This window comes from Ictalurus punctatus, chromosome 19 (genome assembly GCF_001660625.3).
Source record: "Ictalurus punctatus breed USDA103 chromosome 19, Coco_2.0, whole genome shotgun sequence".
NCBI classification, from domain to species: domain Eukaryota; kingdom Metazoa; phylum Chordata; class Actinopteri; order Siluriformes; family Ictaluridae; genus Ictalurus; species Ictalurus punctatus.
In genome coordinates this window covers 22,086,438-22,113,347 of record NC_030434.2, presented here as the reverse complement: position 1 = coordinate 22,113,347, position 26,910 = coordinate 22,086,438, and the positions used below count along the sequence as shown (strand labels likewise).

Here is a 26,910-nt window from a genome sequence, read left to right as displayed (position 1 = left end):
AATTCTGCTCATGATGCTTCATTTGCACATCACATAGCTCTCACACCTGGCTCTTCAGTGTCGCACACACGAGGACGTGATGGATGTCGGAGCTCATTTACATGCGTTCGGTAATCGTCCGGCCAGCAGAGATGGCGGCGAAATGGAGTCGAGTGTTCCTTTATTGAAATTATACCCATTAGGACACGAGTAATCCCGCTCTACTATGATTCGCATGCGCCAGGGTCAGGATTCACACCTCGGGTGTTTCCAGAGAAGAGGTTCACACACACACACACACGGAGTGTATTACTCTAGCTAAATAATACTCTATTTCCACTCTTTAGGGATTTATACTCTGCCAAAAACATATTTGCGTCATAATGCAGAAAAGTTTGGTTTGTTGTTTGCGTTGTTTTTGTTTGTTTGTTTGTTTTTTTGCTTCACACCTCCAAATTCTCTCTAAGACTTTGATTGAGCTGTGAAACTAGAACTAGCGTGCTCTCCATTCTGATTGGTCAGAAGGTGTTGATGAATTTTCTCGAACAGCAGCCCTGACAGTAGTGCAGCTCCTAATCACAGGTTTATATTAATGCACTCGTTCTACTACCTTGTCGTTTCTATAGTAACGGCTTACTCGGGGACTTGAAAGGTGGACTCTCCACATAACTAAACACAAAATTGTGGATAGGGTGAAGTTTTCTTAAGGAGACGTTTATTTAACATTTCATGGAAGGGGTGTCCGGTGTCAGAGCTTCGTAACAGTCGGAGGTAAAGCAGTTCACCGTGTAGTGTCTTCTTCAGGACAGAGGAGTTTCTCAGGAACGTGATACGGTGCGTCGTGGTGTTATTAATTTGAATAGAGCGAAAAAAGCCAGACTTGTGAGGGAACGGGTGTTTATAGCTGCTGTAACGCAAGTGAAAACAGGAACTAACTTGTTTTGCAGAAGATTAAATTGTTAGAGTTGGCAAATTGTGGTGGTTTAAGAGGAATAAAACACTTTGATTTACATGTGGTTATTAGACAATAATAAACTTGAGGGTAAAAACGTATACACACACACACACACACACACATCTAATTCTGTCGTTAAGTGATGTTTCCATTTGTGTATTACTGAAGCTAAGCAATGCTAAACCTATCATAGGGATTAGATAAATGTCCACGCACACACACACACACACACACACACACACTTTTGTAATTCTATCTTTGTTATTTTCTTCTCCGCATGAGGTTAGATATTTCGTGTATAATATATTTATATCATTATGGGATTAAGAGATTCGGTTTCCATTAAGAGATACATACAACACAAATCTCTCTCTCTCTCTCTCTCTCTCTCTCTCTCTCGGTCTATTACTCATTATATAACCGAAATGATCGACTGGTACAGATCTCTGACACTGGAGACTCCTTACATACATGTCTGGTTTCTGAAACATGCTGCAAATCTAATGCCCGAAGACACATCTGGAGGCGGTCAGAAATCATCAGAAATCTCCAGATGTGTCTGTGTCGATCTCCAGATGTTTCATGTGCAACAGTAACATCATGTCAAACCTTTGGTGGTTTCTTTGGTGTAGTATGATCGGTGTGTGTTTGATCAATCTGGAGAAAGTCTAACAAATAGCACACACACACACACGGGTACACATGCTGTGGTGTTGATGATGCAGGCATGTTGCAGCTGAAACGTAGGGTCTTTTCTCTCTCTCTCTCTCTCTCTCTCTCTCTCTCTCTCTCTCTCTCTCTCTCTCTCACACAGACACACACACACACGCACACACACACACACACACACACACACACACACACACACACACACTGCCTTCATGCTGGTTTACGGGGTCTCCGAGGCACACAGTGGCTCTGACAATGATGAATGGACCATCATGATGGCATTCTCCGTGTGCGTCACACTCCTTTACCCCGGTGAGACGGGTGTGGGTGTGTGTTGTGCTTCGCTGGTTTGAGAAGACGTTTGTGTGTGTGTTGGCGTGAGTGAGCAGCACATTTGGGTTAAATACTCTGAACTCTCCGAGCTCCGGGGTCAGGGTTGGATTAATGGGAAAAGCCCCTGACCCATTACAGAGGACAATCTCACTCTCTCTCTCTCTCACACACACACACACGTACACATATACACACACACCCTACTTTTCTCTTTGCCTTACTGACTTTTCTGAGACCATGTGCCACTCTGCTCTGTGTTCACTAACATCTCTGTTACAAAAGGACAAAAGGAGTCCTGACCTGAATCTATCATCTGTAAGATGAACAGCTTTTTTGTTCCAGAGGGAAATGCGACATCACCAGGCAGGTGGGGTAAAAGTGGGTATTTAAAGTCCCTGCGAAGTAAGGAACAGAACACCACAGAGCATGCTGTTACAGAAAAATAATCAATGATGTTACCTTTACCTCCCTGATTATATTTGCTGATTATTTACCAGTAACAGCACGTTCTGAAGTGTTTTATTCCTCTAATTTACCATTGATCGCAATTTTTATGTATTAAAGCGCACCTATTATGGTTTTGAAACGTTCCAAATTTTGTTTTAAAGGTCTCATACTATAGATTTACACGCATCCGAGGTCAAAAACACTTTAACGTGCTCATAATTTAAATTTCAGCGTTACCCTTTTTCCCCCCAGTGTCACAAACGACTCGTTAAATGATCCGTTCTAAAGGATTCGCTCTAAACAACTCCTTTTTAGAGAGGATACTCTGCTCTGATTGGTCAGACGTCCCAGTCTGTTGTGATTGGTCTACCGCTGTCAGTGTGTGTCGAAAAGGAAACGCCCACTACCATAACGAGTTTCAGCTCTGTCTGTCAGTGAGCAGCGGATGAAGAACAGAGGCGGGGTTTTTTGTTACAAACCTACGTAGGTTAGTACAGAAAGTGAGTCTGGAATCACTAGCGACTCGATTCAGCTGTTCAGAATCGATTCCTTCTTTTGGGAATCGATAACTCCGTTTGTCGTGCACTTTGATTTTTGAAACTTTGCAGACTCTTTACATTCACAAACAGCTCTATAACACACTACATGAAAGATAATATTTGAAAAACATAATAGATGCACTTTAAGGACCAAATATCATACTTTTTATTTTTATCCCTTTATAGTTACATTTGATGTTTATGGACGTCTGCGAACCAAGTTATTTCCTGTTTTACCTGTCGTTCCCTCACCAGTCTCTCTTTTTTATCTCTGTATTGACATTAAGTCCGCAAACCCACACTGCGTCAACTCCTCTGTCCTGATGTTTCGGAAAACTTCATGTTAAAGCTTTTCCTGTTGCAGAGCGCTGACACCGGAGACTCCTTCCATGAATCTTAAATAAACATCTCCTTTACAGAAAACGCCCCCATATCGATATCAAATTACATACGTTTAAATAAATAAATAACCGACTGTACAAGCCCCTCCGAATTAGCTGTTACTATGGAAACGATAACGTATTACGCATTACTGTCCAAGGCGTGTTGCTGTTGTAGAAAATGAATCACCTTCTGACCAATCAGAATCAAGAATTCAGGTAGTATTGTGGTATACAGGACACGCACCCCATCAAATGTGTCCAGTGGTTCTGTGGTGATGTGTAATCATTTTATAGCTGCTAGCCTATAGAGTACTGTATACACGATCGGTTTCATAATTGTCCGGTTTGTTTGCACGTCACATCACAACCCCTCGAGCGTCAAGGTCGAAAGGACGAAGCGAGACGTTCACGCCGCATGCAGTGATTTTTGATGTGGCGTAAAGAGAGCCTTCTTAACATACTCGTCTTGGATTGTGTGCGCTAATGAATAAATTTACACAGACGGCGAAGCTGAAAAGCCTTAATACATATAAGCCGAGAGCACAGCTGCGCATCCGCGCGTAATCAATGCTAATGTCATTGTGAAGTTGCTTTAAGTGCTGTTTATGTGAGAAGATATACACGATGGTGTCGGAGGAAAGGGAGAAGTGATGGCAGCTAGCGAGAGCGCCTCTTTCTCTTCGGCATCTTCATCATCTGACGTCCCAGCATGGCGTTTTTATATGCGATGGAAATATTTCCTTTGCCGCAGGACAAACGAGCCGGCGACGGTTTGCTTTCTCTCCTCCGGCTTGTCTGTTGCTTTGCCTCTTCACTTTTTAGACTCTTCCCTCTTCTACCTTCTCTCTGCGGCTTGATTACTTTTTAATGATTTCCCGAGCGAAGACGAATGGCTGTGTTTAAACGAGCAGAATTAGACAAGTGGCGCAGAGCACCAAAGCTTTTGTTACTGGAATAATTGCGCTTCGGGCTTTCGTTCGCTCCAGAAAGAGAGACGTATATTAAACGATGCTGGCCGAGCTGACCAAGCGCTCTTCTTGATTATTTCAAGTTGAGATATCTGCCGAGTTTGGCTATTCCACAAACACACACACACACACTCGCACACTGTGTGCAGAACTGTGTGGTGGTGTGGTGATGGAGTCGTTCCAGTGAGGCCATGGAGTTGCCTGTCAGTAGTCCCCCGCTGTCACAGGCTGACACAAAACCCCGTGTTCAGCTGCAGTCATGGATCATTACTCCCCCCCCCCCCCCCCCCCCCTTGTACTCCTCAGAGCTGCAGAGCTGCTAGCAGAGCACATTGATATGTAGAACAGATTGGAAATGAAGTACCGTATTACTAAGGACGCTGCTTCCCCCTGCTGGTTGGGGTGTACTATAGGGTCCCAGCACGGACGCCTGGACACTCGCAAACTTTTCTCAGGTTTCGAACATACACTTCTACTTCTGGGTGCGCATCTTTAATTCCTCTTGTCGTTCACACTACAGGCAGCGCTAACAACATCGAGTGCGTGTCATCTCGCCACATGCGATGCTTCTGTCTTGGCTGTGATCCATTACACTGTGCCAAAATGGCACTCGATGCTCCAGCAGCGAGGATATGTCGGAGACAAGAGACAGAAAGGTTGGACATAGAACGGACCTGATGAGACGGATAGAAGGATGGATGGATGGATGAATGAATGGTTCCGCCATGCTGCGTTTTGTCCATTAGTTCCAGCGCTGTGGCTAATCTGTAACGGCAGCCATCCTTACCCTCGTGTGCTCACGGCATGCATTACTGTTTTATGTCGACCTTCCTCCAGCACATGCATGCGAATCAATGACAGCCACTCCAGTGATGGCATCAGGCTCTGGCAGGTGAATGCGAGGCCTGATTGTGTTCCATTTCTAGAGCACTCGAAGTGTTTGCTCATTGCGTATGCGGTGACTGACGTGCAGCCCCATCTACAGAAAATGACCGAACTGTCATTCACAGTGCTTCCATTTTGTGCAGCTGAAAATGACTTTAACTAAAGGCTTCTGCCGATGCATCACAGACAATACCAACCTACTGTAATCAATACCTCCTGAGCAGTTTCAGAGAAAATTGAGTTTAAAAGGTTTGAAGAGTACAATTGATCACTTGATCATTTTTCATGTCTGTGATATAATGGGCCTATATGGATACCATGTACGGTGAGCTGCACTTCCCACTTCAGTGTATAATCTTCCACGATCCTGTACCTCCAATTCCAGCCAAACTAGCCAGAGCCATATCTCCCTGCAGTCCCCACTGATGCTAAGCAGGGTTGAGCCTGGCAGGTACCTGGATGGGTGACCTCCTGGGGAAACCTAAGGTTGCTGCTCGAAGTGGTATTAGTGAGACCAGCAGGGGGCGCTCACCCTGTGGTCCGTGTGGTCTAATGCTCCAGTACAGTGACGGGGACACTATACTGTAAAAGCAGCACTGTCTTTTGGATGAGACGTTAAACGGAGGTCCTGACTCTCTGTGATCTTTAAAAATCCCAGGACACTTATCGTAAAAGAGTAGGAGTATAACCCCGGGGTCCTGGCGAAATTCCTCCACTGGCCCTTTTCTATCATCTTCATCCCTGAAATGGCTACATCACTCTCTCCTCTTCACCCTCCCCCCCCTATACTATGTAAAGCGCTTTGAGTGTCTGGAAAAGCGCTATATGAATCTAAAGTATTATTATTATTATTATTATTATTATTATTACATAAGCACTTCTGATGGAATCATAAAGATAGTCACCCAGAAGAGGACGGATTCCTTTCGGTTCCTCTCAAGGTTTCTTCCTCAGAGTTTTTCTGTGTCACTCTGGCCTCTGGTTGGTTGGTTTGTTAGGGATCTAAGTATACATGCAGATTTCAGTAAAGCTGCTTTGTATCAGTGGCTATTGGTAAAAGTGAATTGCTTATAATTGCTAATTCTTGTGTGTACATGTGACAGGGGCATGGTTTTGCTGATCAGCCCAAACCAAATAAAAAAATATATATTTCTAGCTTTTATCCATGAGATCGTGTGACCCAAAAGGGATATGAATTGTACTGGGTTTTGGACTAATTACCAAGCCAAGTCTAGTACCTGGAGCATTTCTCTTCACATACGTCTTCTCATACTTCATACCTTCTCTGGAGGTTGTGTGAAATTTGCAAAGCGGCTCCCGCACAGGGTGAGCTATTAAAACGCACTGAGCTTGTTTAAAAGCGGGAAGCAATCCAAGCAAAGCCAAGCGTGCCAAACTCCTGTCCATGTAGTACAGCATTATACTATACACTATGTAGGGAACAAACACGGTACATAAGAAGCCATTTGCAACCCTGTCTAACACGAAGATGCTGGAGTTTTACATGGATCACGTGCAAGAATGTAAAATTGATAAAGTAACATTATGGGAAATCAATTAAATTGTGATAAAATGTTGATTTTTACCTGACAACAGTTGATTTTTGACTTTAATGGTCTGTGCTCTTTGTAGCTCCACCCACCTGTCTTGGCTCCTCAGTCCTGGTGCCTGGGCAAGAAGGGGAACCAAATTCAGCCCAGGTACTTCGGTATGGCACGGTTCAGTCGCCAATCAGTGTGTGTTTGTGTTTTTCCAGAGCACTGTGATCGTAGAGAAGTCCATCCAGGATCTGATGAGTCTCATGCAGGACCTCAGTGCTTACTCTAACCAGTTCCTGGAGATGGTCTGTGACAAACTCAAAGAGTACAAAGAAATCTGCAACACTGCCTACAGGTAATATGTTAATAATACACAATCTTCCTGATTTATAGCATCTCGTGTACCACCTTAATTACTCTTAGACACAAGACTAAGCTGTGACCATTTCAATTCATAATGGCTTTATAATCACTCTTGTAATGGTTCAGCGAGGCGAACGTGCACGCAGTCGGCGCTTTGAGCTCGGTAATCGCACGGCTCGTGTTGGGAAGTTTAAAATGATTTCCGTGTCAGGTAAAAACATCATCCAAATGTCATTACTGAACGCACAGCGAGAGTATGTCAAGTCAAGTGGCTTTATTGTCATTTCAACCATCCAAAGCTGGTACAGTACAGAGTGAAACGAAACAGCGTTCCTCCAGGACCACGGTGCTACATAAAACAACACCTGAGACACAGAGCTCAATAAAACCTACACATAAAAACATAACATGCACACATTCTCAATCGCATTATATAACTTATAGCTCGTTTTCTACTGGGAGAAATATTAAAAGCCATTTCCTGGGAATAACCGCGCAAGATTTTATTTTTCCACCTTCTTTTCTATCAAGCGAAAGTGCTGTGTCTTCGCCAAGTGTCCGACAAATATCCTATTAAACACTATGATGTCCATCCCACCACCCATCCAGTAATTCAGTACATACTAGAGACGCACCGATATTACATTTCTCAGCCGATTTCGATAACCGATTATTCAGAGTGATATCGGCCGATACCGATAACCGATACCGATACCTCTGCCTTTTATACCATCTTTTAAATGAGTAATAATAAATTCCACAATTCTGAAAGAAATGCAAATAAAAACTTTATTCTCTCCATTTCAGCAAGTTGTTTCACAGTAACTGGTCTCATCAACAGAAAACACATTAGTCTAATTAACATGAACTCAATTCTGAAGATTAAAGTAAGATTATTAACTTATTGAATGTTATTCATTCATATGAACATTGACTGAATTGTAAAAAACCTCCTGTTGGTCTCACATTCACTCTCCACAAACACAAGCATTTCTACTTCATCACCGAACATCTAACTGGTAATATATAATATACGCTTTTTTATATATTAACATTAACTGGATATGAAATACACTACTCTACAAATATATTTTTCTGTGCAATATATACTTTTTTGTCAACTCATCTTCATTTCAGTCTTTCAACAGTGTACTGGCCCTTTAATTCAGCGCGAGCAGCTCGGCAAAAAAAATCATTTCGACTCGACGCCGAAACTCGCGCTTCACTGCTGCAGCGTCCGGTGTCAAATTTTATCAGTGCAGAGATTACAGAGATTACACCCTGCAGTTTTGTCGTCATTCCACACAAGAGACATCTTCTTTACACACAGCACGAATACGATGTGTTTTCCCGCCCTCTTTTGATTGACAGGATATAATCGGCCCTGATCATCGGATGTTTTTAAGCGTGAAAAATGACCTTTATTGGCCGATACATCGGTGCACCTCTAGTAAATACCTTAAAAGCTGAAAAGTATTTTCCGTCCAGAACGGATAAAAATTAAAAGGATAAAAACACCAGTCATTTCTCCTCTAACAGAATCTCATTCTTAACAACAACAATAAATGCTGAAATATGAAATGCGATGATGTAAAGTCACAAGTGTACAAGTTTGCTGCACATGATTCTGCGTGTAGCTTCATTATTGATGTACTGAGTGTGTAATCAGTGTGTGTGTGTGTGTGTGTGTGTGTGTGTGTGTGTGTGTGTGTGTGTTGCAGAAGTGTAGTGCAGTGCGAGGAAAAGCTGACCATCAGCGCCTCTTGGGCTAAAGACGAGGACATCAGCCGCCTGCTGCAGTCTCTACCCAACTGGGCCAACATGACTCAACCCAGACAGCTGCGCCAGAAAAGAGAGGACGAGGAGGACTTTACACGGTGAGAACACACACACACACACACACACACACACACACACACACACACACACACACACACCTGTGGATCATTGTACTGTTTAGTGTGTCATAAATGAGAATGTATGTATAGTGTGTGTATGAATCAAATCCTTGGAGGAAAAACTGTATCCTTCTGTGTATGTATATCTGTCTGTATAAATAAGCTACACATCCTAGTATCTGTTTAAATGTTTTCTGCATGACCCACAATGCCATCTGAGATTTAACCCTGGCTTTCTCTACCTAAAGAGAGCGATGCGACTTCCTTACAAGCCGGGATATGCTGAAGAAAAGAATTTCACTCTGCTATAATGTATATCTGACAAATAGTCTTCTTCTTCTTCTTTTTCTATTTCTCCTTCTTCTATTTCTATTTCTTCTTCTTCTTCTTCTACTATTCCCCCTCTTCTTCTTCTTCTTCTTCTTCTTCTTCTTCTATTTCTTCCTCTTCTTTCCTCTTGTTCTTCTTCTTCTTGTCTGTCCAGCCCTTCCTCATCTGTGCATGCTGCTGAAACAGATCAGCTTCCAAAGCTTCAACTTCACACTCGTCATCTCCTAGATCGCTACCCAGCCGAGCCGAGAGTCTGTCGTAACTTGTACAGCTGCCCTGCAGTCCAAAGTTTTCACGAATATCTCCACTATGTCTGCGTTTAAATGTATAGAATGAGAGTATAGAATATTTCAGGGTGTAGTTTCCTTTAACTACAGCTTGATGAGGTGTGATTACAGGCTCTCTTGCTTGCAGCTTCTACTGTATTTCACGTATTATATAGTATAGAAATTTTTATCATTGCTTAAATCAATACATAGTCCCCTATGAAATTATTGAACAGTGAGGCCAATGGATTTGTTTGTGCTGGACACTGAAGGCATTTAGGTTTGAGATCAAAAGATGGATATGAGACGGGAGTTTAGGATTTCAGCTTTTATTTCCTGGTGTTTATATCTAGATGTAAGGAGGGGGAGTCTTCAGGAGGTGAAATGCTGCTCATTTGGGTTAAGGTCTGGTGATCGACTTGTCCAGTCTAAAACCTTCCACTTTCCCCCCTGATGAAGTCCTTTATTGAGTTGCCAGTGTGTTTTGGATTGTTGTCTTACAGCACGATGAAGCTCCTACTGGTTAATTAGGATGCATTTCTCTGTAAATTGTCAGACAAAATGTTCCTGTAAACGTCTGAATTCATTCTGCTGCTACCATCATGAGTTCCATCATCAATAAAGATGAGTGAGAATGTTCCAGAAGCAGCCATGCAACCCCACGCCATGATGCTACCTCCACCATGCTTCACAGATGAGCTCGTATGTTTTGGATCATGAGCAGATCCTTTCTTTCTCCACACTTTGGCCTTTCTATCACTTTGATAGAGGTTCATCTTTGTCCGAGAGCTTTTGTGGATCATCTCTGTATTTCTCTGCGAATTCCAGTCCGACTTTCCAGATTCGTACTTCTGATGAGTGGTTTGCATCTTGTAGCACGACCTCTATATTTCTGCTCCTGAATCTATTTATTGTTTAACAGGATACACCTGGGTAACAACAAACACCGGTCAGTCAGTCACATGTTCTAATATACTTGTTTTCCTAAAAATATATAAATATAAACACCAGGGAAATAAAAGCTGCAGTTCTAAACTCTCTTCTCATATCCATCTTTTGATCTCAAACCCAATTGTTTTCGGTGTACCTTGCCGTTCCAATAGTATCAGAGTGGACTGTATGTCTCGCCTGCTGTCTCTGTAATCACCGACACCGAGGGAAGCAGGTTTGCCTTTTTGTAGCTCATTTGTTCTCCACGTAATGAGAATCTTGACTGTACTGTTTACGCAAACAGATTTTCTTGGCTATTAACTACACCGTAGCGTCGCGCTGCCTGCCGTGTCACTCTAGTAAACTTCACTGCCCAGCAGCGAAGCCACCCAAGTCCACTTTAAGTTAAACTTAAGTTAAACAACTTACAAAGGCCACAGAGTAAAATATACATGAGGGGAAAACAGTGCTGTGCATACCGCGCAAGGTGCTCGAACAACATATTGCATATTTCAATAATAAGCTCCTGAGATGTAAATCTATTCAAATACAGTAGCAACTCCTCTATTTGCATAAACATATGCAGCCCACACAGGTGACATAAACTGTGGCGAGGTGACAGTCAGGCAGATTTCTGCATTTTTCAAACAGGATATAATGGAAAACTGTGTGAATTTGCATAATGAGTGCCTCTGCTGTCTACACGGAGTTGTTATTATGAGAGGCTGAAAAGGTTCGTCTTGTCCGCTTTAAACTCCATCACGAGACAAGGCAATACTCAAACACATCTTTCCTTCACTTCTTTGTTGCTTTGCCGTAATTGCAGTGCTGGAATTCTCTTGACATGTGAGCGTTACTGTTCCTGGAGTGTGTGTGTGTGTGTGTGTATATATACAGTACGCACTTTAATCACAGAGTTTCAATTACGTATCAGGTAGGATTTATACGGGAGTGGCACTTTGATATACATCTTTTCCCTCTTTCAGTGCTTACAGTACGCCCGTACTCTCCTGTTTAACACACGCGCCGTATTGTCATGGATTCAGTACCACGTTTTTAAATCCAAGGTGTTAGAATAAGCATTAAAGCGCACCTATTATGGGTTTGAAACGTTCCTAATTTTGTTTTAAAGGTCTCATACAATAGATTTACACGCATCCGAGGTCAAAAACACTTTAACGTTACCTTTTTCCCCCAACGTCACAAACGACTCGTTAAATGATCCGTTCTAAAGGATTCATTCTAAACTCCTCCTTTCAGAGAGAATGCTCTGCTCTGATTGGACAGACGTCCCAGTCTGTCGTGATTGGTCTACCGCTGTCAGCGAGCGGCCGATGAAGAACAGAGGAGGGGTTATTTGTTACAAACCTACGTAGGTTAGTACAGGAAGTAAAGTCTGGAATCACTGACGACTCGTTTCAGTTGTTCAGAATCGATTCCTTCTTTTGTGAGTCATTAACTCCGTTTGTCGTGCGCTTTGATTTTTGAAACTCTGCAGACTTTTTACATTCACAAACAGCGACGTATATAACACACTACATGTGGCGTAATATTTGAAAAACCATAATAGATGCACTTTGAGGATGCACACATGAGCCATAACATTTAAACCACCTGACTAATATTGTGTAGGTCCTCCTTGTGCCGCCAAAACAGCTCTGATCCGATGAACTAAGTACGGACTCCACAAGATCTCTGAGGGTGTGCTGTGGCATCTGGCACTAAGACGTTAGCAGCAGATCCTTTAAGTCCTGTAAGTTGTAAGATCGGACCTAAATGGATCAGACTTGTCAAATATGCTTACACTTTCCCATTTTTCCTGCTTCCACCACGTCGACTGTGAGACCTGATCACTTGCTGCTTAATATATCCCAGCCCTTGGTTTTAACATTATGACTTGTTTGTGTCTCTTAGAGTGTTTTATCTGTAGATTTATCCTGATTTAGTCTAGCATGGCTTTGTCATGCTCTCGGAGTTTGCGAGAAATCCTGATCCTACAGAAGCATGAGGTGTAAATCTCAAATATAGGTGGATATATAAATATATATAGGTCCCAGGCTTAGATGGTTTGGTCTCCAACCCGTACCTACACTCAATAAAGCGCTAATTTAGAGTCACTGAGATTTTGCCAGTTACTATGTCGTTAAGTACAGAGCTGTGGGTCTTTGGTGGAACGTTCGTATAATATTTAATTGCCCTTCTGCACCTTTTATTGTCTTGTCCCTGGCACTAATGGAGATTAAACTGTAATAAAGCAGAAAGTGCTCAAAAACGTCCACCGTCAGTATACACTGGCATTGAGAAATAAACTTGAAATAAAAGTCTCTGTGAGAAATCTCCCGGTGCATACAGAGAGGGGCATCAGGTCTGTTTTTCAATCAAAATTGCTTTAGACGTGCGTTCTCCTTCTGCAGGCCTGAAAGCGTAAGCGCGGTAATTGAACTGACCGTGTGGACAACAACAAACCGTCTCAGCTGTTGATGCTAAACACAGACAGAGCGGGCAGAAGGGCTTTATTATTTAAACCCTTGTGACAGTGTCATCAGGGAAAAAACCAGACCAAGGCAGCGTTACTCAAAGCCATAAAGACCTCATTAATGAAGCTTCATTTAATACACATGGATTGTTTTATTTACAGAGAAATGACTGCCTTCTCCTTTTTAAAAGCTCTCGTCATGTTGTTTTATGTAAAAACCAAGGCCACAGTCCGTCTGATCTTCTTTCCCCCTGCGTTTAGCTCGTGTAGTGTCTTCCTTGACAAACTTTGTGCTTTGTCTATTTGACATGCTCCATTTAAGAAGGTGAAACCAGCCATCTTGTGTTTAAAGGAGCGTGAGATTGTTATCACAGTGTCTCCTCTGCCTTTCTTCTCTCCTCTCGTCTTTTACTGTCTCCTCTCCACTCTCCACTCCTGTCCTCTTCTGTTTCCTTTACTCTCTCTTCTCTTCTGTTTCCGTTCCTTTACTCTGTCCTTTTCTGTTTCCTTTATTTCCATTACTGCTTCCTGTTATCTCTCCACTCACCTGTGTCCACTCTTGTCTCATGTACTTTGTCTTCACCTCTCCTTTTCCATTTACTGCTTCTTCTCCTTTTTTCTTTCCACTCACTCTTTCCACCTGCTCTCCTGTTTGCTTTAGTATTTCCTTTACTGTTTCTTTTACATTTTCGTTTTTTCCTGTCACTGTTTCTCTTTTACCGTCTCCTTTACTAGGTTTTTGGTTTCTCCTCCTCTCATCTTGCGTCCTCTACTCACCTGTTGTTGTTTTTTTATCATTTAGTGTGTTTTCCTTTTTCTCTTTTTCCCTTTTCTTTCCTCCGATGTTGTTTCCTCTCCTCACCGTTCATCATCTCCTTTCCTCATCATTCATTTCCTTTCCTCTTCATTCGTTTCATTTCGTCTGCCCCGATGTTTCCTCTCCTTTTGTTCAACTCTTTCCAGTTATTTTCTCTCTTTCCTTTTCTTCTTTTTTTCATGTCTCCTCTCTCCTTTCCTGTTTTGGTTCCTCTCCTTTCCTCTTTCTCTGGTTTCCGTTCTTCACCTTTTTCTTCTCGTCTGTGTGTGGTGTTTTTTGTTTTTTTTTGGTCCTGTCTTGGTTCTTCTTCTCACCTGTTTCTTATTATCTCAATTCCTTCCCTGCGCTCTTCTTTCATCTCTTCTCTTCTGTTTACTGTGTTTGAGATCACTAGCGGTCCCTATCGAGATCCCTAACTTCAGACCTCACTTGATTTGGGGTGTTGGATGTACAGATGATACGAGAGGTAGAGGAAAAGCGTCTCTAATCAACATGTTTCTCTCTCTCTCTCTCTCTCTCTCTCTCTCTCTCTCAGGGCGGCGTTTGCTAAGGAGTCCGAGGTGCTGACGGGGAACCTGGGAGACAAGCTGATTCCTCAGAACGAGATTCTTCGGGATGTCAGTGACCTGAAGGCTCTGGCTAACCTGCAAGAGAGCATGGAGTGGCTGGCTGTTTGCCTCAAAGGCTTCTTCTCCAGCCTGCCCCAAAGCTCCAGTAAGTGTGTGTGTGTGTGTGTGTGTGTGTGTGTGTGTGTGTGTGTGTGTGTGTGTGTGTGTGTGTGTGTGTGTGTGTGTTGGGGGGAGGGGAGGGGGATTATAATGTTGGTCGTCTGTACAGTAATTACTATACTCCACGTTGCACATTTCCTCTCAGAGATCACTCTGCTTCGACTTACATCACTGTGGCTTTCTACTGTCCCTGAAAATAGTAAATTAACTTTTTCTTTCTTTCTTTTTTTTTTTTTTTTAAATCTATTGTTATTTTCTCTCTTTTTTTAGGATGGGGGGGCAAACAGTGCTCCAGAGAGCCTTGCTCCAGAAGTAGATAAAAATTCAATAAGAGGAGCGTGGAGGACGTGGCATAATTATCATTAATTCTGCGCACTGCCAGTAATGGAGTGTTTTATCATGGCGGGACAGCCTCAGTATTGTTCATTATTTAGTGTTTGCCGAGCTGATGGGACCGTCGGCGACGGGAAAAACCCTTATCTTTCCCCTTCTAAAGCCCCCTTCCGCACCCCTCCCACCCAGCCGCACTCCTTACCCAAATTGGATTTTATATTACAGAGCCAGTCAGGTATGAACAAGTCATTTTCTCGCCTCCTTGTCTTGCAGCTTCATACACGCTCGCCAGTGTAATGTGGGCAAGATTAAGGAGCTTCTCCATGCTCACTTTGGAGTGCAGCGAATGGGGAAAGACTTCTTTTCCTCTCAGGTGACCTTGAAGGAGCGAAAGATGGAATGAAACACGGGAGAGATAGGCAGAGAGCAGGTCTCACCGAGGAGAGATATTATTGGACCACCCGAGTGGCGGCATTCGGTCACCTGTAGCCTGCTCAGCTGTCTGTGTGTCTTTTTGTTCAGTAAGAAAGGCAATTTTACTGCCGAGTGTTTTTGATGTTCATTCTTGGAAGAAAAGCCACTTCTTCTCCATGACATCTCTCACATTCAGAGCTGTTCTTACAGACAAAGATTTGTTCTTTACGCGTGAACTTGTTGAATGGAAAAGGCACAGTTCAATTAAATTTTTTTAACCAAAATATGCATATGAATCTACATGAAATAGCCTATACTACTGAAATAGAGGGACATAGAGCAGTATAGTTAGCATAGCAGGGTGTAAACCTCAAGCTTCCACAGGATACGATACGATATGACTCCATTCATAAGAAATTGATTCAATCTGCTACGATACAATATGACTCGATTCATAAGAAAACTATTCAATCTGCTACGATACAATATGACTCGAGTCGTAAGAAAACGATTCAATCTGCTACGATACAATGTGACTTGATTAGTAAGAAAACGATTCAATCTGCTACGATATGACTCGATTCGTAAGAAAACGATTCAATCTGCTACGATACAATATGACTCAATTCGTAAGAAAACGATTCAGTCTGGTACGATATGACTCGATACGTAAGAAAACGATTCAATCTGCTACGATACAATACGACTCAATTCGTAAGAAAACGATTCAATCTGGTACGATATGACTCGATTCGTAAGAAAACTATTCAATCTGCTATGATACGAAATGACTCGATTCATAAGAAAATGATTCAATGTGCTACTATACGATATGACTTGATTCATAAGAAAACGATTCAATCTGCTACGATACAATATGACTCAATTCGTAAGAAAACGATTCAGTCTGGTACGATATGACTCGATACGTAAGAAAACGATTCAATCTGCTACGATACAATATGACTCAATTCGTAAGAAAACGATTCAGTCTGGTACGATATGACTCGATTCGTAAGAAAACTATTCAATCTGCTATGATACGAAATGACTCGATTCATAAGAAAATGATTCAATGTGCTACTATACGATATGACTTGATTAATAAGAAAACGATTCAATCTGCTACGATACGACATGACTTGATTCATAAGAAAACGATTCAATCTGCTATGATACAATATGACTCGATTCATAAGGCAACGAGCAATATTTGATTGTGTCGTTGAATCTGTTAAAATATGATATCTGGAGGTGGGTGTGGTTGTGGCGGCGGTCCTGGCGGCCATCGTGGTGGCGGTCGTGAAACAGAAACATATAAACACAGGATATGGATTTTAATTATGTGAATGTATCCCTAATGAGCGATGCGGAGGCGAAGGTGGCGAGGAAAAACTCCATGTGGTGACATGACTCAAAAGGGAAGCCATCCTCATCTGGTTCATAAATCAATGATTCCATGTGTAACAAAATCACCGTATCTGCTACACTATGATACAGTTCGATTCGGCTTCGGGATCAATATTTCTGTTTTGGAAGTATATAAATGATAGAAATAAGAATGATCTATAACTTCTGTAAAGAGCCTTTAGGGCTACTTCACTTAAAATGCTAATAACGTTGACTGTGAATGACATTTAGAAGTCGAGTTAACATCATGGAGACGAGTTAATGCTAGCTTTTGAGTGTGTGTGTGTGTGTGTGAGAGACACCACCAGGCTTTTTTTTCTTTCTTTCCCCTCCCTATTCGCAGACTTTAATGGTCCTGAGCTTTAGCGGTGCACCTTAATTAAGACTAGCTCGTGTTTTGTATGCGTCTCTGGAGACCCGTTTTATAAGAGTAAACAAATGCAGCGCGCTGCAGCTCTGTAGCCTTTAGTGCTGTGTAAAGAAATTGGAGGTCAAGTAATGTGCATCTTGTACTGCCTTCAGTGCTATATTAAGATAATATATGCACACAAACACACACACACACACACAAAGAGATGCACAGTTTGTCTTAACCTTAAATGATTGCCTCACTCACTTTTCTTTTTTTTTCTTCCTTCCTGGTCGCCCCGAGGGCCGAGTCGCTGAGCTGTAGCCATGGAGGCACAGAGCAAAGGTCAGAGGTCATGAGCCAGCAGTGCTGTGCTCTCCTTCTGCAGATGTTAGTGCTGTTACTGTAGATGAATAATCAACACTCTCAGATGAGCTCATGCATAATTCATGAGTCTCTCTCTCTCTCTCTCTCTCTGTGTCTCGGTCTCTTGCTTTCTTTCGCTCTTGCTGTGGGATTAGCACCAGTTCAGGCTGCAGAGGTCAGAATTATTTTATGTTTGAAGGAACTTTTTGCTGATTTCGTGACATAAGAAGAGTTAAAGCCTTGTCTTTAGTTCTTTAGGGGCTTAGCCCTTCTTAAAGCACTCTGGCTAGTCCCCAAGCCCCCCGGACTCTGTGCCGTTTAACCGGAGTGTTCAGTACGTTTGGTGGAGTGCGAGTCCAGGAGTGGACCAGAGAACTGATCCGTGGTTCTTTTGAAAATGGTGCGAACCCTGGTGTGGTCCACAAGCTAAACGCATGCCGGGTAACGTGATTGTTTCATCTCGTCACATTACTTTCTGTTTGGAGTTTCCTGATGGTCGGGAGAGGGTTATCATGCTCAGTGAAGGAGATGGAACACCTTAATGATACAACCCCCTCTTGTGATACCTTCACCGCTGCCCTGTGGAGGTTTTTTGTTGATGTCACTGACTTGTTTTGGGGGTTTTGCTTCACAGCTCTCACAATGTTTCTGTCATCAGCTGCTGTTGTTTCCTTGGCCGATCCATTCGGTGTCTGCCGTTCAATACACCAGTGTCTTCTTTCTTTTTCAAGAGATTCCAAATTATTGCATCGGCTTTGTCCAGTGTTTGTGATCCGTCTTTTCTCAGCTTCAGAATGGCTTACTTTTCTCCCATAGACAGCTCTTTAGTCTTCATGTTGGCTTATCCTTTTTAAGAACAAATGCAGTATTCACAGGTGAAACTGTAAACGAAAACCAAGAGTAGATGTTCAGAGCTATTTATTGTTTAAACAATCGGTCTAACAGGACACACCTGGGTAACAAGGTAACCAACCCCACACCCGAACAAGTCCAGAATCAGTCCTGAATGCAGACTTTGTATAAGTGTGAAAAAGTTTCTCTGTATGAAAAGCCTGCAAGCAGCCTGGACACCCCTCCCCCCTTGTCTAACGTTCAGGACGCGAGTCTGTCTGAGTGCCAAAGCAGCAGTGAAAGTAATTAGTGCTTTAAGATGAAGATAAACTCTAAGACGAGTGATTGGTACTCCTCCAACATGTAACACTTGCTATAAACAAGCACAATAAATAAATATATATATATATATATATATATATATATATATATATATATATATATATATATATATATATATTTCAAAGTTTCAGTGCCAACTTTCGGTTAAACGGATCCTCATCGACATTTCAGAAGGCAGAGAGATATTTATAACCGGATTATATCGCATCATGGAGAATTTCAGAAAGCACTCGTCACTTCTTTAACACTCTGCTGCTCTCTTTACGAGGGTCTTCCTTCCCACAGATGGTAAAGACAGACGCTCCGGCAGGATACGATTTCAAAACAAATGAATAAACTCCTAACACAGACAAAAAAAAATAAAAACTTTTTTTTTTTTTTAAAGTGACGTACAAAAAAAGCATTGAACTCGAAGGAGAGGGAAAAAGAGTAACTCTCACTGTACGTGTACGTGCCAGTCTGGAGGGAGATGGCGGTGCGTTCGCTGCTCCAAATTGGCGGCTCCATGCGGCGCAGGCTTGATCGCATCATCAAAGTGGGACGGTCTTTGAGGGAGGAAAAAGGGGTGCTTCCATTGCTCTGTGATCTCCCAGCAGGAGGCGCACACACTCACACACACACACACACACACACACACACACACACACACACACACACACACACACTCACGCAAACAGGGTTTCAACAGAGCGAATATGTCCACACACACACACACGTGTGTTAACACACATGACTGTATCAGTATATGATGATGATGATGATGGATCAGAGAATGCTTTTCATGCCAAGATTTGAGATGCAAGCGGCTCGCTAGCCAAACACACACACACACACACACACACACGTGAAACTGCAGCTTAATGCACGTGTTCACACTTCCAAACTTAAACCGTGTAACCCACATTTCAGGGTTAATTGCAGATTGCTTTTGCATCCAATTAGTTGTTTTTTTTTTTTTTGCTTAAGACGGCGTGTACGTGGCTGCAGTCCAGAACTGTGAACTATAATAACCAGAACAGACATGGCCGTCTTCACTATGCATATCTCTGTAAAAATAAATAAAAATAAATAAAATTCAAATTCTGCTTTCTCAGTCTAATTACAGTTTATTTCGGTCCTGTATAAACATGCGCCCGTTTTATTCTTCTGTTTTAAATCAGAAAGATATCTCTTGGTATTACTTACATCAGGGCATAAAATGAGTACATTTTCACCCCAACCGATTTCTACTCTGAAAATCTTGCCTAGTTTATATTACAACCCCAATTCCAAAAAAGTCGGGACGCTGTGTAAAATGTAAATAAAAACCGAACGCGATGATCTGCAAATCTCGTAAATCCATATGTTATTCGCAGTAGAGCATAGAAAACATATCAGGTGTTTAAACTGAGGAAAGTGTACCATTTTAAGGAAAAAAAATAGGGTCATTTTGAATTTGATGTTGATGGCCGCAGCACATCTCAAAAAAGTTGGGACGGGGGCAACGAAAGGCTGGAAAATTACCCATTAGTAAACAGAAACAGCTGGAGGAACATTTTGCAGCTAAGTAGGCTGCAAAATTAAATCATTGCATTCTGTTTTTATTTACATTTTACACAGCGTCCCAACTTTTTTGGAATCGGGGTTGTGTATATGTTGTTTTTTTTTTTAATTTTATTTTGTAGAATTGCTTTTCTCTGCGTCTCCAACTCACAGCGTGACCGCCGCCCACTAGTCATTAATATTCATGAGCAGACCTCCGATATTGATTTTCTATAGCAGCGGCTCTGACAGTGGTGCAAATACAAATCACACGGTTATGTTAATGCTCTTCTTCTAATAGGTTATCGTTTCTATAGTAACGGTGTTTTGTTAAACGTTTCTGGAAGGAGTCTCCAGTGTCGGAGGTAATGCTGTACCTTTAAACTGTAAGTTGAAGTCTGTGGGTTTTTTTCAGCAACGTGGCGAACTGCGCTGTAGAACCCCGGCGTGTGAGGGCGTGGAGGAGGACTCTGGGAACAGGCCGAATGTTACCTGAGCTCCGGGTTCGCGTTTATTCAGCGTTCACTCTCTAATACGGGTTACACTGAAAGCGCAAAGATATGTAAATCAGTAGACTGACTGTAATGAGATACAGGTGAGAATCATCACACGTTACTTGCCGGTTCGCCCCTCCTCCTCTCCGTCCACAGCCGACGCTCGACCACACCCACGCTGCCACGTGCATTTTGTTTGTTTGTTTCTATCGTATTAACTTCGACAACGAGAAAAAGAAAAGCGGCTAATGATGGAAGGAATGTTTAGCTGCTGTAATGTAATTGGTAAAAAGAGCTACTAACTCGTTTCATTTGATTAAGTGAGGGATGATCCACGGCTAGGTGTGCATTACCCAATTTTAATGCACGGCGTGGAGGACAAGAACCTGCGTTAAAATGGCGTACTGCACACCTAGCCGTGGAGTATACCGCGGCAGCGATGAGTTAAAGCCGTCATTGATGTTTGCAGCGCAAAACGTGACTGAAAGGATAGAAATAGCGGTCAGTTATTTTATATACGCGTCTTTAGATCTATAATTCTGCCCGCTCTAAATCATACACAGAGATAAAGTAGTGCGATTCGATGACATTTATTTGAATGAATGATCGTAAATAGTTATTAGAGAGAGAGAGAGAGAGACCGTACATGTGTGAGTTACCTGCGTCTGTGCCGCGTCTCCACTAATAATGAAGCTGTGAGTGTAACTGTATGTTACTATGGTTACAGCTGCGTATAGACAGCGCATTCATTTAGATCGGCGATTAAACTGACCGAACTACCTGTGCGTGATACGGTTTGAACGCACGCAATCAGAATCGGGTATTCAGACAGACCATGGTATAAATGTAAATAGAACTGGACAAAAAGTATGACACGATGTCATTTGGATGAAATGTTGTAATAATGAGCAAATTGCTGTGGTGGAAGAGGAATAAAACACTAAAGTTTTTAAAAATTGTATCATTTAGTCGTTTAGTCGCGTGATTAATCCCTCCCTCTAATTAGAGAGGTGTGTATATAAAGTTTATTTGTGTGTGTGTGTGTGTGTGTGTGTGTAGATGAAGCCAGTGATTTTGAGATGCGAGTAAAAATAGGGAGCTTTTATCACGTCTAAACCGAAGCTAGAGATTATTCATGAGATATTGATGATTGTTTTATTTATTTATTTATTTATTTATTTATTTCTAACAATATTTCTTTACTGCATATTAGAGTATGGATTATGAAGTATTCAGCGTTAAATCTCGCAGGAACGGGTTTGTGTACTATGTAAATACAATACGGTTATTGAAAAGCGTTCGTTAATGAAAAGCTCGACGGCACGTTGATCTTTTTTTTTTTTTTTTTTTTTTTTCCGCCCGTTACAGCCTGAGCGTCGACAAAAACAAAAGGACGCTGTAGCGGGGTTAATAGCGGACTCTCGTGAAGCCTGCTGTCTGTTCAGGACTCGGAGGTTGTTCCCACATGAGCCCAGGATGAGCGATATATGTAATCACACAGACACCCATACGATATTTGCTTTTCATCACTCGTGTTTTTAATCCCGCGCGTCAAATAGAGCCTTATCTGTCTTCAGTTTGCTTTAAGAGGAGCTCCTTAATTAACTTAGCGAAGGAGCAAACACGCAAAGTCGAACGTCTGCGCGCGTCTGTAGTGATGAGAAACCCGGCAAGACATTTCTTATGGAAAATGAATAGTTGTAATCGTATCAAAATTACTATCAGTAGTGCTGGGAAAACGCCACACACACACACACACACACACACACACACTCCTGCAGTGATTTCTGTTCGGACCCACCCACGATATCTTCTAACTATCTCAGCATGTTTGATGTTTATATATCGAGGCAATTAAACAACTTAACACAATGTTTTTAATTGTGATTAAATTGAAAGAAAACCTTTTTTTTATTGACTTTTTTTTATTTTTATTTTTATTATTATTAAGTAGCTTGTGCCAAGTGGGCTCTTTTATCAAGTTTAAACGGTTAAGGAGCTGCAAAGCGTTCGTTTAACAAACACGTCAGAGAAGAAGAAAGGATTTGGTAAAACTGTAATGGCATAATATGGAATTTTCATTCCAGATGTAAGGTCAAGGTCACAGCAAGGTCAAATCTTTCTACAATAGGTTGTTTCTGTATTCAGTCGTATACTTGAACAGTGCATTAGGTAAGATTTATGGGGAAAGGAAAAAAAGGTCTATAACGGTTAAGGGTTTGGAGTTGAATATGATTTTAATTATTCATCCATCCATCCATGTTCTACCGCTTACCCCTTCTTCAGGGTCACGGGGAACCTGGAGTCTATCCCAGGGAGCATGGGGCACAAGGCGGGGTACACCCTGGACAGGGTGCCAATCCATCACAGGGCACAATCACATACACACTCACACACCCATTCATACACTACAGACACTTTGGACACGCCAATCAGCCTACCATGCATGTGTTTGGACTGGGGGAGGAAACCGGAGTACCCGGAGGAAACCCCCGCAGCACGGGGAGAACATGCAAACTCCACACACACACAGGGCCACGGTGGGAATCGAACCCCCGACCCTGGAGGTGTGAGGTGAACGTGCTAACCACTAAGCCATCGTGCGTGATTTTAATGATTATTTTTAACAATTTTTACTCATGTACACAAAGCCCCACCCTCAAAACGTACGGTTGTTCAGGTGTGTTTAACTAGAAGACTGATAAGAGGCTCGTCAAAGTACAAACAACGTTTGTTTCGTAATACACGTTTTCTGAGACAATGGCTTAAACGATCTTCTACACGATTTTCTACTAAGGAATGGAAAATATTGACAGTTGTAACTTTAAGGATTTTTCTGGCGTACAAATTAGCAACAAGAAGGAGTAGACTCGTCTGCACATCTCATGTTCAGAAAGAGTTCATACGGCTGTCGTGTTCAACTCCGGACTCCGTTGGGAGTCCTCTTCGAGCTGCGACGATCCGCAGCCCGCGGCTCAGAAAGCGCTCTTTCACCCGTTCACTCTGCCACTGTGGAAAGATTTGGTTTCAGTTTTATTCAGATTTAAATAACAACAAATACGAGTGCGTGGGGAATTCATTCGGCATTTAAAATAATCTGACCCGCACACACCTGTACACTTTATATGAAGTGATATCAAAGTGTTAACATTCAATTCAAATAAAAACTGTAAAACCAGCAGAGTCTTGTGCAGTGTACTGAAGAACTGGTTTAATTTACCATCTGCTTTGCAGTTTGTTGTTGTTGCTGTTGTTAAACGTATATCTGCTAAATGTGCTATGGATGGTGGGTGTGTGTGTGTGTGTGTGTGTGTGTGTGTGTGTGTGTGTGTGTGTGAAACCTTCAAAAGATCGGAGAGACGCTGCGAATAGGTTCAGCTGGTCAAGGCCCAATACCATGCTTTCTGTTTCATTGATCTTCTACCACACACACACACACACACACACACACACACACACACACACACACACATCTATTAGTAGTCACTCTGCATCCGAGTGCATCCCTGTGACTCGTTGACTAAAATGGCGCTTAGTTGAGCTGTGTTGCCAAAGTCTCTCTACCTCTGATCTTCTGTGGTGTAATTTATGGCCGTCGATTTACACACACACACACACACACACACACACACACACACACATACACACACACTCGCACTTTGTGGTGCAGTATGCCCCGTTATCCATCCCTCTCTGGCACTTTTTAAAAGAAAAGGGATCAATTTCTGAAATGTGTGCAGTATTTTGAAGCCTAGGGTCTGAGAGAATTTGTGTGTGTGTGTGTGTGTGTGTAGGTGCATCCCCAGGCTCGGACACACAGGCGAGCAGCGAGAGCGCTCGCAATCGGGAGCACATCCTGCAGACTCTTTCAGACCTTGCCAGATCTTTCCAGGACATCGCTGACCGCTGCCTGCTCGTGCTGCACCTGGAGGTCAGGTAGGTTCAACCTTCAGGGATCAGCCAGTCACGTCACGTCACGTCACGTCACGTCACGTCAGCAACACCAACATCTTGGAACCAGGTTCTAGGTTGACTTCAATTGAATTTAGGTTGTTAATTAAGGATTTTTTCCTAAAAGTTGAGCACGGTGTGCCGCTTTAAGACACAAGGCTTGTCCAAAACAATAAGGAAGCTTAAAAAAAGAATATATACTCACCGTCCACTTTTATTCGGAACACCTGCACACCTGCTCATTCATGCAGATCATGTGGCAGCAGCACAATGCGTAAAGTCCTGCAGGTACAGGTCGAGAGCTTCAGTTAACGTTCACGTCAAACATCAGAAGGAAGAAAACGTGTGATCTGTGTGACGTTAACCGTGGCGTGGTTGGTGGTACCAGATGGGCTGTATTGAGTGTTTCAGAAACTGCTTGGCTGGCCGACGTGGAACCTGATCCTGAATCTGGTCTTCTGCTGTTGTAGCGCATTCATCTCAAGTGTTGATGGTTTGTACATTCTGAGATGCTCTTGTGCTCAGCACGGTTGTAAAGAGTGATTGAGTTACTATAGACTTCCTGAGAACGTTTTGTGTGAAAATCCCGGAAGATCAGAGGTTTCCGAACTACTCGAACCAGTCCATCTGGTACCAACAACCATCCATGCCACGGTTAAAGTCTCAGAGAGATCTGCATGATTTTATGCATTGTGCTGCTGCAACGTGATTGGCTGATTGGAACTGCATAAATGTACAGGTGTTCCTATTAAAGTGGACGGTGAGTGCATTTCTAGCTTCTAGTGTTTTTCTCTTCGCGGTTGCCTCGTGTCACTGAGAGAAAACTCCATCCCGAAACGCGTTAAATATGTCTATACTGTATTGAAATGTTTGCGATTTGTGTGTTTTAGCGATCCTGAGCCGAATTCTTTCTTTCTTTCTTTCTTTTTTGATGCGATATTTTCGTCGTTTCTGTGAGGAGCTAGCGGTTGTGTGTCGCGCTGATGCTAGCGCAGTTAACAACGGAATTTTAAGAAGGGGAAATGATTTCCAAGATCTCACGCATGAGTGATAAAGGTCAGGTTTCGCCTTTAGCTCCTACAAAACAAAACAGAACAGAACGGCAAGAGCTTCTTTTCTCGCCGGACATTTCCCAGCGACGTTCATCGCCGTATTAATGACGGATACGGTGCAGAAGTAGCGGAGATGTTCATGACGAGCGGCGGTGTTAGCGTGACCGTTTGATCAGTTTGAGCAGAGCGTACAGAAGATACAGAGGTGAGAGGGCTGGTCAGGCTTAAAAGATCTCATTCCATAGAAGAAGCACAGGCTCCTCAATCAGGAGGGCATTCTGGGTGATGAAGGAAACCACCGGATTTCTAGAAACATGCTCTGTTGTACTGGTAAAGTCGCCGTGCGCGTAAAATCAAATTGAATAATGCTAACCGAACCCCTGCTAGCTTTTGCATTAAAAAAAAAAAAAGAGAGAGAGAATAAATGTTCCTTTTGTTGCACATTTACACCCAACTCTGTTTACCCCCACTTCTTCGCAGTCCTGATAATGATTAGCTTACATGCTTCTCTTTGATGGTTCGGAAACAATAACTCCCTGCTCTCGTGTCACACGTTATTGACTTTTCCTATCAAGCAAATTTCCCTTGACGGTGCTCGGGAGTAAATTAAGCCAGGGGAGGAGAAGATGGAGGCTTCATGGTTTGGTGGCAGGATGGCGGCACTCATAGCTTTTTAATGGCGCCGGAAACTCGGGGTGTTTTTACGCAAGGCCGATGAAGGTGTAGCCCAGAGACGGTCATTACGGACGTATCTTTATCTCGGTCAGGACAGCACAAGTCGAGCGGGAAAAGCGCACGCTCTCATCTTCTCGGTTGTTTTGTTGGAGATTAATCAGATGCTCTATAGTTGCAAAATGAATAAGTTTAAAGAAAAAAGAAAAACGTAACAAACACTATATTTGTAGGCAGGAAGGGATGAAGCAACATCCTCCTCTGTCCTACGTATCCCATAATCCTGTGCATGAGCAGCATGGTGGAAAACTGCGATGTGTACAAATGAAATGTTTTGGCCATTGCCTCGATATCTTGCTGTGATGTCTCATCCTGTAAGAGAAACGGTTCGAGAATATGTGACGTGTAGACGTTCTGCTTTATCTGCTCGGGCAGGACTCGTCGTACAGGGAGTCCCGAAAAGTCACGTCGGGTTTTACGTTCGTCAGTAGATGTGCGTGGACGTCTCTCCCAGTCTTTTTGAATTTGGCGATGAGCGTCGTGTGCGATGTGCTCGACGTGTTTCCCGTTTAAGTCCATCGCGACCGTGCGACGGCTTCCCGATCCATCCACGAGAACGAGAACTGCAAATACGTTCTTCTTACGGCGTTCTTAAAGACTGTCTGAACAAA

General features: G+C 42.6%; 1 protein-coding gene across 1 annotated transcript in view; it reads left to right on the top strand.

Moving 5' to 3' along the window:
* exoc4 (exocyst complex component 4) overlaps window positions 1-26,910 on the top strand; it is a 160,597-nt gene that overhangs the window by 117,495 nt on the left and 16,192 nt on the right. Inside the window, exons 12-15 of the mRNA XM_017494424.3 lie at window positions 6,915-7,051; window positions 8,781-8,936; window positions 14,312-14,490; window positions 24,359-24,500. Coding sequence (XP_017349913.1) covers window positions 6,915-7,051; window positions 8,781-8,936; window positions 14,312-14,490; window positions 24,359-24,500 — 614 coding nt within the window. The remainder of the gene's footprint in view (window positions 1-6,914; window positions 7,052-8,780; window positions 8,937-14,311; window positions 14,491-24,358; window positions 24,501-26,910) is intronic.